The 17749-nt window shown below is 40.7% G+C and overlaps 1 protein-coding gene across 3 annotated transcripts in view; it reads right to left on the bottom strand.

Moving 5' to 3' along the window:
- Positions 1-17749, bottom strand: part of LOC122559767 (myelin regulatory factor-like protein) — a 76515-nt gene that overhangs the window by 58089 nt on the left and 677 nt on the right. For 2 of the 3 annotated variants that reach the window (XM_043709762.1, XM_043709759.1), the window contains exons 2-5: positions 11984-12074; positions 4425-4486; positions 2740-3007; positions 2362-2456 (exon numbers count right to left, since the gene is read on the bottom strand). In XM_043709762.1, coding sequence (XP_043565697.1) covers positions 2362-2456; positions 2740-3007; positions 4425-4486; positions 11984-12074 — 516 coding nt within the window. The remainder of the gene's footprint in view (positions 1-2361; positions 2457-2739; positions 3008-4424; positions 4487-11983; positions 12075-17749) is intronic. The other variant, XM_043709761.1, reaches the window with a different exon arrangement.

Here is a 17749-nt window from a genome sequence, read left to right on the forward strand (position 1 = left end):
GAACTGTAAAACCTGCACCCACACCTCCTCCCACACCTCTATCCAAGGCCCTAAAGGAGCCTTCCACATCCAAAGTTTTACTTGCACATCCACTAATATCATTTATTGTATCCGTTGCTCCCGATGCGGTCTCCTCTACATTGGGGAGACTGGGCGCCTCCTAGCAGAGCGCTTTAGGGAACATCTCCGAGACACCCGCACCAATCAACCACACCGTCCCGTGGCCCAACATTTCAACTCCCCCTCCCACTCTGCCAAGGACATGAAGGTCCTGGGCCTCCTTCACCGCCGCTCCCTCACCACCAGACGCCTGGAGGAAGAACGCCTAATCTTCCTCCTCGGAACACTTCAATCCCAGGGCATCAATGTGGACTTCAACAGTTTCCTCATTTCCCCTTCCGCCACCTCACCCTAGTTCTAAACTTGCAGCCCAGCACTGTCCCCATGACTTGTCCGGACTTGTCCTACCTGCCTATCTCCTTTTCCACCTATCCACTCCACCCTCTCCTCCCTGACCTATCACCTTCATCCCCTCCCCCACTCACCCATTGTACTCTATGCTACTTTCTCCCCACCTCCACCCTCCTCTAGCTTATCTCTCCACGCTCCAGGCTCACTGCCTTTATTCCTGAAGGGCGTTTGCCCGAAATGTCGATTTCGAAGCTCCGTGGATGCTGCCTGAACTGCTGTGCTCTTCCAGCACCACTAACACTCTTTTTGGGTGAGGCAAGGTAAAAGACCAAAGCATGAGGCTAGAAAATGGCTAAGCTAGTGTCAAAACAGCATATCATGCCAACTGACGTAATGATCTATACATTCCCCTGGTGAACTCTCTAATCCATTTACCAAAAAGACTTCTGACAAGTTTTACTTCAGAAACATGTGCCTAGATAGTGGATAGCATTTTGGATCCCTCTGAATACATGCATCATCCAACAGATGGCTGTTACCAAGCACAATTGCACATCTTTTATGACCAGACGATACATGAACAACAAGAAGGGAGCAAGCACTGTGGTACTATAGTGTATCAAGGAACAAAACTATAGATGAAGGAACAATCTTATTCCAAGCATAAATCTTGTTATGATATTAACAATTATTACATTGTTAAATTACATCATGTTCACAAATGATCCACTGGGCTCCCATGGTCAGGCCAAATTTCCAATGAACTGGAACTTTACACTTATACTTGCCATCAGATGGAGAAATTGCCTAAGGATTCAAAATTATTTTGAAATAATGGTCACTGAAGGTCATCTGGGTCACTAACCAAATTCTGAATATTCTAAAAAGTTAGTAGATGTTATATAATCACACATGCTAAAACTAGAAGTCAGTATTAGTAATAAGATAATACACGAAACAATAGGCATTGCAATAAAAATAAACTATTTGTATTAATCTAGAAGGCTTCCTTCCAAAATGCCATTTTGCAAGATGGTGGCCATCCATATTCCCTGCTTTTGTTAGAATTTTTAAAAATAAAATGCCCCGATGAACAAATCTAACTCTCATCTAATTTTGATAAGGCCGTTTTAGAAATGAAAATAAGCAGTTAAATATGTAACCTGGACTTCACAATGCAATATTTTAATGAGTGGCTCAAAATTCCTGCCTGTTTCAGATGGCATGCAAGAACCAGATTAAATTTCAGAATTGTAATTTATCCTAAAGAGAAATCCATCATGTCACATCATGAACTCCCTCCCTAACAGCATTGTGGGTTTATCCACAGCACATGGACTGCAGCAGTTCAAGGCTACAGCTCACTACCCAAGCGCAACTAGGGATGGGCAATAAAGGCTGCACTAGCCAATGACACCCATATCCCATTATTCTTAAAAATGTGATAGACGTTAATATTGAGAGATTAACAATCATAGAGTCATAGAGTTATAGAGTCATAAAGTTATACAACACAGAAACTGACCCTTCAGTCCAACTCATTCACACTTATTTCTTTTTAAAAATCCCCCTTGAATAGATAACATCTGTCTCTATGTATATTTTAGCTTTGCAAAGGAATGATACCCTTCTCAAGTAATTTTTGACCAACTCCATTTTCAAACTGTGCACACACTTCAGGAATAAAGGTTAACTTCCTCACAGGGATTACACAGATGTTTGGATCTGATCAGTTACAAACAAATTCGCCATTTCACCACCCGTGACCAAATAATAATATTAAAAGATACAGTTAACTTTCTAAAATTAAGGCTAAATTAATTTAAATTAATTCTACACTTTAATAAAATTATTTCCAATTTTAAATACCTTATTCAAGAAATTCTTCATATTTGCCGGCAATGGACAAATTCAAATTTTAAAACATCAAAACATCCTGAATATACCTACTGTTGCCTTCTTGGCTTTGAATATCATTCCACATATCAATGGTATTCTCACATAATTCTGAACGCTTCCTCTTCTTTGAATGTTGAATCAAAATTCTAGAACAGAGAATTATTGTCAAACATCTGTAGATTATGTTTTGCATAATTCTGGTTTTATGAATAAAGTTCCCAGTGCAAACCATTTTCCAATTACTTACCTCTTCTGGACTGACTATTTAATTTGTTTGCTTAGTTTTAAGTCAAAGGTATTTCAGTGTGCTAAACTGTAACAGGTGAATATCATGAACAACTTGAAATGCATTAAACTTGGTTTGATCACCCCACAATAATAAACTCGAATATAAAATGTTGTGCTAATATTGATATAAACGTTACTTACTCAGAGTGACAAGGGGCACTCTCATAAGTGGGAAGAATTGGGAAATCCACATAACTGGGTGATTCTGAAGTTTTGTTTGCAGGGATAGCTACATCAGGTTTCATAAAATATTCACGACGTCCAGTTTGTCTATGTTGTTGTGGCAAGTTAGAATGAGTAGGCAGAACCAGCTCAGTAAACCTACATGGAGTGTTTGGATGACTCACTGAAGATGATTGATCTATTTGGGAATTAAATCCAGCTCCACGTGGACCACCATATTGGACATCTAAATGAAAGAAAATTATTCCTGAAATACTGAAAAGCATTTCTGCCATTTTGAAATGGAGTGTGAGACGAAGGAAAACAAAACTAAAGTTACATTTTAAAATTGTACAGCCACATGCAAGGTCAGCAATAGAAGTTCACAGATGAGGTTACTTGAACTCTGGTATCTAAGCTGGCTTTATAAATAATTCAAAACTATATTCTCTATCAGAGTTCGACATCTCAAGTATTTGTTCAATTTTCTCTCTGAAAGGCACAGTAGTCCTTGTTATAACCAGTAACTACAGGAAAGCATTCCAACCATTCTCACCATAATAGAAAATTCTTCTTAAACTCTGTCGCCAGTTAATAACCATATTAAATTGATATCTACTACAACTCTCAAAGAAAGATTTCTAAGCATCAATGTGAAAGTCATCATTTGTTATCTACTCCCTCACTGCTCTTAAACTGGGTGGCTTGCTTGGCAATCGTAGAAGGGTTAAAAATAAACCACATTACTGTTGATGGCGAATCACAGGCCAGAACTTGTAAGGCTGACAGGTTTCTTTCCCCAAAGGCATTAGTGAACAAGATGCGTTTTTACAAAATAAATAATAGTTACCAGAGTCACCAATAGTGAAACTAGTTTTATATTCCAGATTTATGACTTTTAATCATATTCACCATGTTGTGATTCTGTCAAAATCTTCATACCTTTACAATCCTCTTAAAATGTTCTGAACTTATTTGCTCCAGTACAGAGAGACAGTAGACCAGGGCTTCCCAAAGCAAGGATCAGGATGCCAAGTGGGGTAACGAGCTTGAATTTGGGGTCATGAACTGAGGCAGTAATGGTCACCCAGTTCTAACAGCTGTACAACTGTCCTCCCACACAACGATTTTCACTGAAGAGTTGTGGCAATTTTTAAACTTCAAAATGAGATCAGAGTGAGGAAAAGTGTTTGGCAAGTATTCGATTGGATGCACAATAAATCAGAGGCCTGGACTATCGTCCCAAGATTGAGGGCTAAAATCTCACTATGGCAGTTTGAAAATTAGAATACAGCTTGTAAACTTTGAAAATAAAAGCAGGTATCAGAAATTTATCATTGAGTTGGTTGAAAAGTCTAGAAACTGGGGCACAATTTTAAAATAAGTGGGGATGCCGTTTAGAACAGAGGGAAACAACAGTGCAAAGGGTAATGGGAAGATTATAGGTAAAATTTATAAAGTGGTTGGTCGGCCATAATCATATTAATTGTGGAGCAGGATGAATAGCCTTCTGTTCTTGGGAAGCCAACAAAACAAGAATTTCAAATAGCATTAAGATAGCTTCACTGTAACTTACAATATTGCACACTTACACATTCAAAAACTTCATTTTACAAAAAAACTCAACATTTGTCACTTGGAGCTACATCTTACATGTCACATACCCGTCATCTGTGGAGGTGAACAGCGCTCAGATACAGAATCCGGTGGGGAGTCTGGTAAAGTACTGTGTTAAGGAGAAAAGATTTAACTTAAATGCAATATGCTAAAAACAAACTTCATACTGCTACATTTTAGCTTCACATCAAAGTGGGCATGATTATACAGAAAGCATGGATCAGTGATCTGAGAGGACGAGCAAGAGAGAAAGAAAGAACATATAGACTGGAATTTGTAATTACCTGGTAAATCAACTACATTGCAACTATTTGATATATAATACAGAATTATAGATTACAGGCAAAGAGAGGACAGCCATTCAGCCCACCCATTTTTCTACAAGAAACATTTAACTGATTCCACTTTCTCCACTTTCCCTGTAATTCCAAAAATGGTGCTCTTCCAATCACCTTTTGAAAACATACGAGAATTTGCCTCTCCGCCAGTGTACTTCCAGATCCTATTCACTCTGCATAAATGTAGTTTCCTTTTTGTGTCATCTTTGGTCCTTTTACAAATATCACTTTTTAAAAAAACATTAATTTGTGTGTTTATGAAAAGTGATATTGAGTTACCTTCTTGAACCATTAAGGTCCATTTGCTGTAGGCAGCCCCACAACACCATTGGGGAGGCAGTTCCAGAATTTTGACCCAGCAACACTGAAGGAATGACATTTCAAAGTCAGGATGGTGTGTGGTTTGGAGGAGAACTTGCAGGTGAAGGTGTTCCCATGTGTTGGTCACCCTTATTTTTCTAGATGGGAGTGGTCATGAGTTTGGAAGGTGCTATCTAAAGATAGTCTTAAATCAGGGTCCTCTGATTCTCATCCTTTCCTTCATTGGGATCAAATTCTCTCTGAAACCTGCCGAACTGTGAACACTGCTGTCAATTTTTTTCTGAACGTTCTCTCTCTGACTTATCCTTTTTACTGTCCTCTTAATTCTTAGAGACAGAGTCATAGAGCTGTACAGCACAGACACAGACGCTTCAGTACAATCCGTCCCTGCTGACTAGTTATCCCAACCCAATCTAGTCCCACTTGCCAGCACAGGGCCCACATCCCTCCAAACCATTCCTATTCATATACCCATCCAAATGCAATTTAAATGTTGCAATTGCACTAGAATCATAGAGTCATAGAGATGTACAGCATGGAAACAGACTCTTTGGTCCAACCCATCCATGCCGACCAAATATTCCAACCCAATTTAGTCCCACCTGCCATCACCCGGTCCATATCCCTCCAAACCCTTCCTATTCATATACCCATCCAAATGCCTCTTAAATGTTGCAATGGTACCAGCCTCCACCACTTCCTCTGGCAGCTCATTCCATACACTACCACCCTCTGTGTGAAAAAGTTGGCCCACATGTCACAATTATATCTTTCCCCCCCCCACCCTAAATCTTTGCCCTCTAGTTCTGGACTCCCCCACCCCAGGGAAAAGACTTTGTCTATTTACCCTATCCATGCCTCTCATAATTTTGTAAACCTCTATAAGGTCACCCCTCAGCCTCCAACACTCCGGGGAAAACAGCCCCAGCCTGTTCAACCTCGCCCTATAGCTCAAATCCTCCAACCCTGGCAACATCCTTGCAAATCATTTCCGAACCCTTTCAAGTTTCACAACGTCTTTCCGATAGGAAGGAGAGCAGAATTGCAAGCAATATTCCAACAGTGGCCTAACCAATGTTCTGTACAGCCGCAACATGACCTCCCAACTCCTGTACTCAATACTCTGACCAATAAAGGAAACATGCCAAATGCTTTCTTCACTATCCTATCTACCTGCGACTCCACTTTCAAGGAGCTATGAATCTGCACTCCAAGGTCTCTTTGTTCCGCAACGTTCCCAAGGACCTTACCATTAAGTGTATAATCCTGCTTAGATTTGCTTTCCCAAAATGTAGCACCTCACATTTATCTGATTTAAACTCCAACTGCCACTTCTCAGCCCATTGGCCCATCTGGTCAAGATCCTGTTGTAATCTGAGGTAACCCTCTTCGCTGTACAATATGCCTCCAATTTTGGTCTCCTCTGCAAACTTACTAACTGTACCTCTTATGCTCGCATCCAAATCATTTATGTAAATGACAAAAAGTAGAGGGCCCAGCACCGATCCTTGTGGCACTCCACTGGTCACAGGTCTCCAGTCTGAAACACAACCCTCCACCACCACCCTCTGTCTTCTACCTTTGAGCCAGTTCTGTATCCAAATGGCTAGTTCTCCCTGTAATCCATGAGATCTAGCCTTGCTAATCAGTCTCCTATGGGGAATCTTGTTGAACGCCTTATTGAAGTCCATATAGATAACATCTACCGCTTGCCCTCATCAATCCTCTTTGTTACTTCCTCAAAAAACGCAATCAAGTTTGTGAGACACGATTTCCCACGCACAAAGCCATGTTGACTATCCCTAATCAGTCCTTGCCTTTCCAAATACATGTACATCCTGTCCCTTAGGATTCCCTCCAGCAACTTTCCCACCACCGGCATCAGGCTCACCGGTCTATAGTTCCCTGGCTTGTTCTTACCACCCTTCTTAAACAGTGGCACCACGTTAGCCAACCTCCAGTCTTCCGGCACCTCACCTATGACTATCGATGATACAAATATCTCAGAAAGAGGCACAGTAATCACTTCTCTAGCTTCCCACAGAGTTCTCGGGTACACCTGATCAGGTCCTGGGGATTTATCCACCTTTACCCGTTTCAAGACATCTAGCACTTCCTCCTCTGTAATCTGGACATTTTTCAAGCTGTCACCAATATATTTCCCTACATATCTACATACAGTCTATATCTTCCATATCCTTTTCCATAGTCAATACTGATGCAAAATACTCATTTAGTATCTCCCCCATTTTCTGTGGCTCCACACAAAGGTCACCTTGCTGATTGTTGAGGGGACCTATTCTCTCCCTAGTTACCCTTTTGTCTTTAATATATTTGTAAAAACTCTTTGGATTCTCCTTAATTCTATTTGCCAAAGCTATCTCATGTCCCCTTTTTGCCCTCCTGATTTCCCCCTTAAGTATACTCCTACTTTCTTTATACTCTTCTAAGGATTCACTCGATCTATCCTTTCTATACCTGACATATGCTTCCTTCTTTTTCTTAACCAAACCCTCAATTTATTTAGTCATCCAGCATTCCCTATACTTACCAGCCTTTCCTTTCACCCTAACAGGAATATACTTTCGCTGGATTCTCGTTATTTCATTTCTGAAGGCTTCCCATTTTCCAGCCGTCCCTTTTCCAGCGAACATCTGCCTCCAATCAGCTTTTGAAAGTTCTTGCCTAATACCATCAAAATTGGCCTTTCTCCAATTTAGAACTTCAACTTTTAGATCTGGTCTATCCTTTTCCATCATTATTTTAAATCTAATAGAATTATGGTCGCTGGCCCCAAAGTGCTCCCCCACTGACAGCTCAGTCACCTGCCCTGCCTTATTTCCCAAGAGTAGGTCAAGTTTTGTACCTTCTCTAGTAGGTACATCCACATACTGAATCAGAAAATTGTCTTGTACACACTTAAATTCCTCTCCATCTAAACCCTTAACACTATGATAATCCCAGTCTATGTTTGGAAAGTTAGAATCCCCTACCATAACCATCTTATTATTCTTACAGATAGCTGAGATCTCCTTACAAGTTGGTTTCTCAATTTCCCTCTCACTATTAGGGGGCTATAATACACTCCCAATAAGGTGATCATCCCTTTCTTATTTCTCAGTTCCACCCAAATAACTCCCCTGGATGTATTTCCAGGAATATCCTCCCTCAGCACAGCTGTAATGCTATCCCTTATCAAAAATGCCACTCCCTCTCTTCTCTTGCCTCCCTTTCTATCCTTCCTGTAGCATTTGTATCCTGGAACATTAAGCTGCCAGTCCTGCCCATCCCTGAGCGATGTTTCTGTAATTGCTATGATATCCCAGTCCCATGTTCCTAACCATGCCCTGAGTTCATCTGCCTTCCCTGTTAGGCCCCTTGAATTGAAATAAATGCAGTTTAATTTATTCGTCCTACCTTGTCCCTGCCTGCCCTATCTGTTTGACTCACTTCTGTTCCCAACTGTACCAGTCTCAGATTGATCTCTTTTCTCACTATCGCCCTGGGTCCCACCCCCCTCACCTTACTAGTTTAAATCCTCCTGAGCAGCTCTAGCAAATTTTGCTGCCAGTATATTAGTCTCCTTCCAATTTATGTGCAATCTGTCCTTTTGTACAGATCACTTCTATCCCAAAAGAGAATCCAATGATCCAAAAATGTGAATCCTTCTCCCATACACCAGCTCCTCAGCCATGCAATCGTCTGCTCTATCCTCCTATTCCTGCCCTCACTAGCTCATAGCACCGGGAGTAATCCAGACATTACTACTCTCAAGGACCTCCTTTTTAAATTTCTGCCTAACTCTCTGTAACCTCCCTTCAGAATCTCAACCTTTTCCCTTCCGATGTCGTTGATTCCAGTGTGGACAATGACCTCTTGCTGGCCCCTCGCCCCCATGAGAACATTCTGCACCTTCTCTGAAACACCCTTGATCCTGGCACCAGGAAAGCAATACACCATTCTGTTTTTTCGCTGCTGGCCACAGAAACGTCTGTCTGTACCTCAGACTAGAGAATTGCCTAACACAATTGATCTCTTGGAAGCCGACGTACCCCTCGTTGCATTAGAGCCAGTCTCAATACCAGAAACTTGGCTGTTCGTGCTACGTTCCCCTGAGAATCCATCACCCCCTACATTTTCCAAAACAGCATACTTGTTTGAATTGGGTATATCCCCAAAAGACTCCTGCACTAGCTGCCTACCTCCCTTCCCCTTCCTGGAGTTAACCCATCTATGTGACTGTATCTGAGACTTCCCCCCGCCCCCCTATAAGTGCCATCCATCACATACTGTTGCTGTTGCAAATTCCTCATCGCTTCTAACGGTCTCTCCAACCAATTCATTCGATCTGATAAGATTCGCATCCAACAGCATTTATGGCAGATATAATTCGCAGTAACCCTTAAACTCTCTTTAAACTCCCACATCTGATAAGTAGTACATATCACTCTATTAAAGGCCATTTTTGCTCCTTCACAATCTACAGACCCAGAAAATAACACAGTCTTATTCCCCTACAAACATTGCCCCAGGTTAAATTAATAGTTATGGCATATCTCCAAAAACATATAATCAAGAAAGAACCCACTCTACTCACTACTGCAAATTCTTTGTAGGCCACACTTAAAAACAACAATTAATTTATCTGATTCTGTGCTGTGAACTTCGCCCAACAGTTCCTCCAAGATCAGTTGTAAATTTCACCGTTTGTTAATTTTCCCAGATGCACTCCAATGTCCAGCGATACATGAATTCAAACAGCAAAGGCAGTAACTGTGCAGGTTTTCTCTCTCTCTTTCTCTCTCTCCTGCACTGTCCCCACCATGTGCTTCCTTTGTCTGCTCTTCTCCCTTTCAAAACTGCTGTTGTTTTGACTTTTTTTTCCCCAAAGTTCCAAAATAATGCAACAGCATATAAAACAGTAATTGCTGCTCCTGGAATTCGAGGAAATCACCTCCAACACCTAAAATATCTCAAAAAAGGAGCAGCTGTTACAGCCAGAAATTTTTTCCGTCATCCATAAAGAAGGGGAAGGAGTGATTAGATTCCATTCCCTACAGTGTGGAAACAGGCTCTTTAGCCCAACCAGTCCACACCAACACTCCGAAGAGCCTCCACCACTTCCTCTGGTAGCTCATTCCATATACATACCACCCTCTACATGAAAAAGTTGCCCCTTAGATCTCTTCCTATATCTTTTCCCTCTCATCCTAAACCTATGTCCTTTAGTTCTGGACTCCCCGACCCCATGGAAAAGACTTTATCTATTTATCCTTTCCATGGCCCTCATGATTTTAAAAACCTCTGTAAGGTCACCCCTCAGCCTCCGTTGTTCCAGGGAAAACAGCTCCAACCTGTTCAGTCTCTCCCTATAGCTCAAATCTTCCAATCCTGGCAACATCCTTGTAAATTTTTTCTGAACCGATCCAAATTTCACAACATCTTTCCGATAGGAAGGAGACCAGAATTGGAGGCAATATTCCAACAGTGGCCTAACCAATGTCCTGTACAGCCACAACATGACCTCTCAACTCCTGTACTCAATACTCTGATAAAGCTTCTCTGTACTTTCACTAAAGCTGTGGTGCCTAGAATTGTACAGAGTGGAGGCCAAACCAGAATTTTATTGAGGTTCACCATAACCTCCTTGATTTTGTATTGTATGCCTCCATTTTTAAAGCCTAGGCACACATGCTTTTGCAAAATATATTTTCTCAACTTGCCCTGATACTTCCAATGATTCATACACCTATCCACCCAGATTTCGCTGTGTTCTTTCATCTTTCCTATTAAAATACCATTTAATGCAGAGAACTGTCAAGTGATTCATTTGCTGTGTGCCCAACTAATTTCACCAGACTGTCTATGCTGTCATGGCATCTGTCACTACTACAGGTTTTTATCATCTGCAAATTTTGAAACTTTGGCTCATGCAACCAAACCTGGATCGTTAATATATAACAAGAAATGCAATGGCTCAAGTACTGATTGCAGTAAGCCCTACTGTATTCCTTCCTCTTCAAGTATTTGCACCACTACTCTCCAGTTCCCATCACTCAGACAACTTTGCAACCATCCTACTCGTCCCCTGTATTGCACAATTTTTAATTTTGCTAGTAAACATATTACATTTAATCAAATGTTTTTGGGAAGTCCATGTCACATCAATTCATTACCACTCATTACATTTTCCTGATACTCTAATCAAAAGTTTCCATTAAATTAGCTAAACATGATTTGCCTATTACAAATATGTGCTGGATCAATTTACCCTTGTTGAAGCGACTGATAATTTTGCCCTGGATTATCATTCCAATATGGTCAATATCTCAAGCTTCCACCCTACTTCCCTCTGCATTCACTCATGGTGATTTGTCCACATTAAGACAACCAGCCTTCATAATAACCTTTTTATCAATTTCTAGGAGTCTGAGCAGCATCTCAACTACATCATTTATCATAACTCTTGTGGTATCATCTTCCTGATAAAGACATTTACAGAGTCCTTGTTTAGCACCTCAATCAAGTACTCAGCCTCCATGTGTGGTTATTTTTTGTTCTTAATTGGTCCTGCTCTTCCGCTTTCTACTCTTTGTGTGTCTATAGAAGACACTTTGGATTTGATTTTATGTTAGCTCCATTCTCCTATATTCTGTCTTTAGTTCTCTTATTTTGTTTTTTCACTTTGTCCTCTGAAGTTGTTATATTCAGCTGACACAGAATTTATACACACAAACAGGTCATTCAATTAGCATTTAATCCACAAGGTAATTTAATTGATGCAAATTTTATTTAGAAGTCATCATGATACCTCTGTCAAATACAAGTCATAAATAAAATTAAGGCAAAATCACAATTGCAATTCAAAAGACAGGTTAATACGCACATGAACCAAATCAGAAATACCATTTAAAATATTACTTCCATGCATGGCGTCATCTACTTACATGGCTCCTGAATCCAAGTCATTACTAATATACGCTTCCAGCATACTGGTGTCAACAAAAGGATTCTCCAGTGCTCCAGTTACATCCTGACCTGAGAGAGAAAAATGAACTATTGCTATGTTGTACAAAACGGTTTATTTTATAATGCAGACACTAAAGAACATTAATTGACTTAAAAGCTTTAATATTGGCCCAATATTATAATATACACCAATACATTTTCATGTGTTCATTTGATTTATAATCGTACTTATTTAACAAACAATTCCTGTCAGGCAACTAATTTATGACTGGAGAACATGGTAAGAATAAACAGGTTCAGGACAAATTGGGGACTTTGCACAGCCAACCTGCAACGGTGGACCCACAACAGAAACCCCTTATGCACTGGTGAGAAGACGTGAAGAGCGTCCCTATCAGACCAAGTAAGAATTACTAAGCAATCACAGTAACTAATCACCATAAACACAGCAAATGAGAAGAATTTATATTCATTAAATGATGTCCAGAAAGTTGCTGCACAAAATACAGTTCAAATGAAAATGGGAAATGGATATGAATAAAGTGAAACATTGGAAAGGATTTTGAGGTCATCATACACAGGATCGGAGGTGGGTCAAATTTTAAACCTCCAGGAAGAACAGTATGGTGGTAAAAGGAGGAGGAGTTAGAATCCTAGAATCCCTACAGTGTGGAAACAGGCCCTTCCACCCTACAAGTCCATGCTGACCCTCTGAAGAGTAACCCACCCAGATCCATTCCTCGACCCTCTTATCCTACATTTATACCTCACTAAAGCACTTCACCTACACATGCCTGAACACAATGGGCATTTTGGCATGACCAATCCACCCTAACCTGCACATCTTTGGAGTGTGGGAGGAAACAGGAGCACCCAGAGGAAACCCACGCAGACACAGGGAGAATGTGCAAACTCCACACAGACATTCGCCTGAACCCAGGTCCCTGGTGCTGTGAGGCATCCGTGATAACCACTGAGCCACCTTTATAACAAAAAACTGGAAAATCTGACCACATCCCACAAGGGCTCTTGTCTATTTCCAGTTTAACGGGGAAAGATTGGGGAGTAAGTCAGTTTTGAGATTTTAGTCAATAAATAACATTGAGGTGAGACTGCGTGAATGAGATTTTTGCAGCTATTTGGAGTTAATAACTATCAAGTTTCCTCATGCCTCAGGAAACTTAGACTGAAGTGAGCACTGCCTCTACCAACATGTAAATGCAGTTACAGCACTGCTGATAAATCAAGGTGAGCTGGAACATTTCCACCGGCCCATGTAAGTTACTTTTCAAAATTGGTTAACCTCCCTCATGTCTCATGATCAAAAATCTCCTCAGAATTACTAAGTTAAAAATCACACAACACCAAGTTATAGTCCAACAGGTTTATTTGGAAGTACACACTTTCAGAGCACTGCTCCTTCATTAGGTAGCTAGTGGAGCAAGATCATAGGACACAGAATTTATAGCAAAAGATCATAGTGCCATACAACTGGTGCAAAATATTGAACAAACCTCGATTGCTGTTGAGTCTTTCATCTTTTAGAATGGGTTGCAGGTTTCGATTCATAGAACATTGACGTAAAACTGTACAGCACAGTACAGGTCCTTCAGCCCACAATGTTGTACTGACCATTTATCTTAATCTAAGATCAACCTAACCTACACACCCCTCAATTTACTGCTTTCCATGTAATTGTTCAGCAGTCACTTAAATATCCCTAATGTCTCTGACTCTACCACCAAAGCTGGCAGTGCATTCCACACACCCATTACTCTCTGCATAAACAGCCTACCTCTGATATCTCCCTTGTATCTTACTCTAATCATTTTAAAATTATGACCCCTCTTGACGGCCATTTCTGCCCTGGGGAAATATCTCCGGCTATCTACTCTATCTATGCCTCTCATTACTTTGTACACCTCTATCATGTCACCTCTCTTCCTCCTTCTCTCTAGTGTGAAAAGTCTGAGCTCATTCAATGTCTCTTCATAAGACAAGCCCTCCAATCCGGGCAGCATCCAGGTAACTCTCTTCTGCACCCTCTCTACATCCTTCCAATAATGAGGTGACCAGAACTGGACACAATATTCAAAGTGTGGTTTAACCAGGGTTTTATAGAGCTGCAGCAAAACTTTGTGGCTCTTAAACTCAATCCCCCCTGTTAATGAAAACCAAAATACAATACACCTTCTTAAAAACCTTATCAACTTGAGTAGCAACTTTGAGGGATGTATGTACATGGACCCCAAGATACCGCTGTTTCTCCACAATGCCAAGAATCCAGTCTTTAACCCTGTATTCAGCATTCCAATTCGATCTTCCAAAATTAATCGCCTCACATTTATCCAGGTTGAACTCCGTCTCCCACTTCTCTGCCCAGCTCTGCATCCTGTCAATGTCAGGTTGTAGCCTTCAACAGTCTCAACACTATCTACAACACCACCAACCTTTACGTCATCGGCAAACTTAGTAACCCACCCTCCCACTTCTTCATCTAAATCATCTGTAAAAACTATAAAGAGCAGAAACCCAAGAACAAATCCCAATGGGACATCGCTGGTCACTGACCTCCAAGCAGAATACTTTCCATCTCTATGAGTCTATGACAGCAATCTAGGTTTGCTCAATACATTGCATCAGTTATATAACACTATGATCTTTTACTATAAATTTGTATCCTATGATCCTGCTCCACTAGCTGCCTGTTGAAGGAGCAGTTCTCTGAAAGAGCTGAAAAATAAACCTGTTGGACTATAATCCGGCGTTGTGTGATTTTCTTTAACTTTGTCCACCCTTTGAATGTAGAAGTGCTTCCTAACCTCTCCGGAATGGTTTGGCCTTAATTCTCAGACTATGCCCCTAGTTCTAAAATCCCCAACGAGTGGAAATTCTTTATCTACCTTGTCGTTCCTTGTTAATACCTTGAAAGTATCTATTCTCCTTTCATTTAAACCTTGGAATTGGCTCTCCTTCATTTTGACCTGTTTAATGAAATTTAATGGAAGTAGGATAGCTAGGTCCTAAAGAAAAAAGAAATGTTGCGACTAATGAAGAGATGATTTCTTTCAAAATGTACGCCATAACCACTCCTCACATGGTTATAATAAATTATGGATTTGTCTGAGGTGTCCCATTGGCAAATGATAGAATTGGAGTGAGGGAAATAAATTTTCCTTCAAATGCCACGCACAAAAAAACCTGCAAAAATTTTTTTTTTAGTCTTAACTGACCTTCAAGGTGCCAACATTTGAAATTAATGCTTTTGTAGGACAGGACAAAATAAGTTGTGCAAAACTAAAAACCACACTCTTTTAAGAGTTTGATTAGATTAGATTCCCTACAGTGTGGAAACAGGCCCTTCAGCCCAACTAGTCCACACCGACCCTCCGAAGAGTAACCCATCCAGACCCATTCCCCATATTTACCCCTGACTAATGCACCTAACTCTATGGGCAATTTAGCATGGCCAGTTCACCTAACCCGCACATCTTTCGACTGTGGGAAGAATCCGGAGCACCCGAAGGAAACCTATGCAGACACAGGGAGAATGTGCAAACTCCACACAGTCGCCCGAGGCTGGAATCGAACCCGGGTCTCTGAGGCAGCAATGCTAACCACTGAGCCACCCATTAAAAGTCATAACTAAGCACTTAGAATAGAGTTCCACCAGAAAGCAAAGAAAACCTGGAAATCAAATTAAACCTGGAGCAGCAGGGATTGGAAATAGAATTCCATCAGAGAAAAGAGGATTCCAGGAACAGATAGAGAATGACCGACCAACAGAAAGTTTTAAGAAAGACAGAGTTCCAAATGAGACAGCTTAAGCTGAAAGGAGAGAATTAAGACAACTCTGATGAGGGAAAGACACCTAATTCAGGCTTCAGAGCTGAAGCATTTAAGTTTGGCCATTTAATCCCTAACTTAGAAGAGGAAAAGGGGGACACCTTCTATACCTTTTTTGAAAGTCAATTGTTGAGCAGTTACAGGACAGTCTGACAGACAAATTTCTGCTTGGCTCTGCACATAACAATCAGTTTGCTCATGCTATCCGTTACATTGACTTCCACTTCCGGTAGTCTCTGATCAGTATTGTCCTTGGAGGTCCACACAGAATTAAAAAAAATAGGAATGCTGCTGATAGGAAAGGCTCATTTAGCTTATTCCCTCTTATCCTCAGAGGTAGCAAAAAGGATTATTTTGACTGTGTACTGGTTAGTGCCAGAGGCTATACCCTTAAGAAATGGTCTGTTCAGAATACACCAAGTAAAAGAATAGTTTAATGCACTCATTTATGATCATTGATATGGACATTTAAAATTGAAACCACCTGAGAGAGATAATACCCCTCGAGGGGCATTTCAAAAACTCCACACTCTTTCCAATTCAGACTCCCGTTTGGGAGGAGGGAGCAGTAGTGCCCAAACAGTCAGCAAATTTGGCTGATCACTAATGTTGAACAAAAAGACCCATTAAGTCAGGGAAGTTGGACCCTGGGAGCTGTCACTGACCTGTGAGACAAAGGTAGATAAATATCCGAGAGACTAGCTAGTGAGAAAGAGGGGGCAGACAGAGATGACAGAACTGACCCTGGGCATTGAAAGGAGGAATCAGATGTGGAACAGGGAAGGGGAAGCTGACCCAAGTGCTGCCACTACAGAATACGTAAAGAAAAATGGCTGGTTCCAACAATCCAATGAAATTCAAATTAAGAAAAAAGATTAAAAATACATTGCAACTAAAAAACAATTAAGGCTGGAACATTTACATCCATCAGCATTCAGAACTGTATGACTTTGGCCTCCACTCAAAGTGTATAACGAACTATTGAAGTAAAATTAAAATTACCATGGAAATCAAATATTCAACATTTACTTAGTTCAACATCATGCTGCTTCTTCTGGATTTGTTTTTTTAAAGCAAAAATTTTAAAAACATTTTTCTACTAGATCAGTATAATTGACCTCTATTAATATGAACAAGAAACTGGAATTTTTATTAGTCTGCAGTGAGTAAATTAAAGCCATATCAATAACAAAAGCAGATAGTTTGGTCAGGTAGGTCTGCCGTCTGTTCCATCCTTCACTACCTGATTCGTGACAGCTACAACAAACACCCAAACAAAAACTACATTGTATAAATTAGGGTAGAATACATTTCAAAGACATGTTGGTTGGAAGCAGGATGGCAGGCAGTGGGAAGACAAGGTATAAATTGGAAATCTAGATGACCAGGTCACATCGCTACACAACTCAATGTGTCAGCATCTTAAGCATGCTCCAGCTTCTTGGATCAGTTAGGATGATATTTATTGGAGTTTAGAAGAATGAGGGTTTCAGGGAATCGCATAGAAACCTATAACATTTCAACAGAACTAGGCAAGGTAAAGGCAAGAATGATACTCCTGATGAAGGAGGCAACCAGAATTGCAGTCTAAGTATGCAGGGAAAGCCATTTAGAACACAGATGCAAAGAAATTTCTTCATCCAGACTGACTTGGAGATGCCGGTGTTGGACTGGGGTGTACAAAGTTAAAAATCACACAACACCAGGTTATAGTCCAACAGGTTTAATTGGAAGCACTAGCTTTCAGACCGCCGCTCCTTCACCGCTTCCAATTAAACCTGTTGGACTATAACCTGGTGTTGTGTGATTTTTAACTTTGTTCATCCAGACTGATGAGCCCGGGGAATCTCGGCCACAGAAAACTAGATTCTTAAGGCTAAACGGTATATGGAGAAAAT

The sequence above is a fragment of the Chiloscyllium plagiosum genome, chromosome 19, assembly GCF_004010195.1.
Source record: "Chiloscyllium plagiosum isolate BGI_BamShark_2017 chromosome 19, ASM401019v2, whole genome shotgun sequence".
NCBI classification, from domain to species: domain Eukaryota; kingdom Metazoa; phylum Chordata; class Chondrichthyes; order Orectolobiformes; family Hemiscylliidae; genus Chiloscyllium; species Chiloscyllium plagiosum.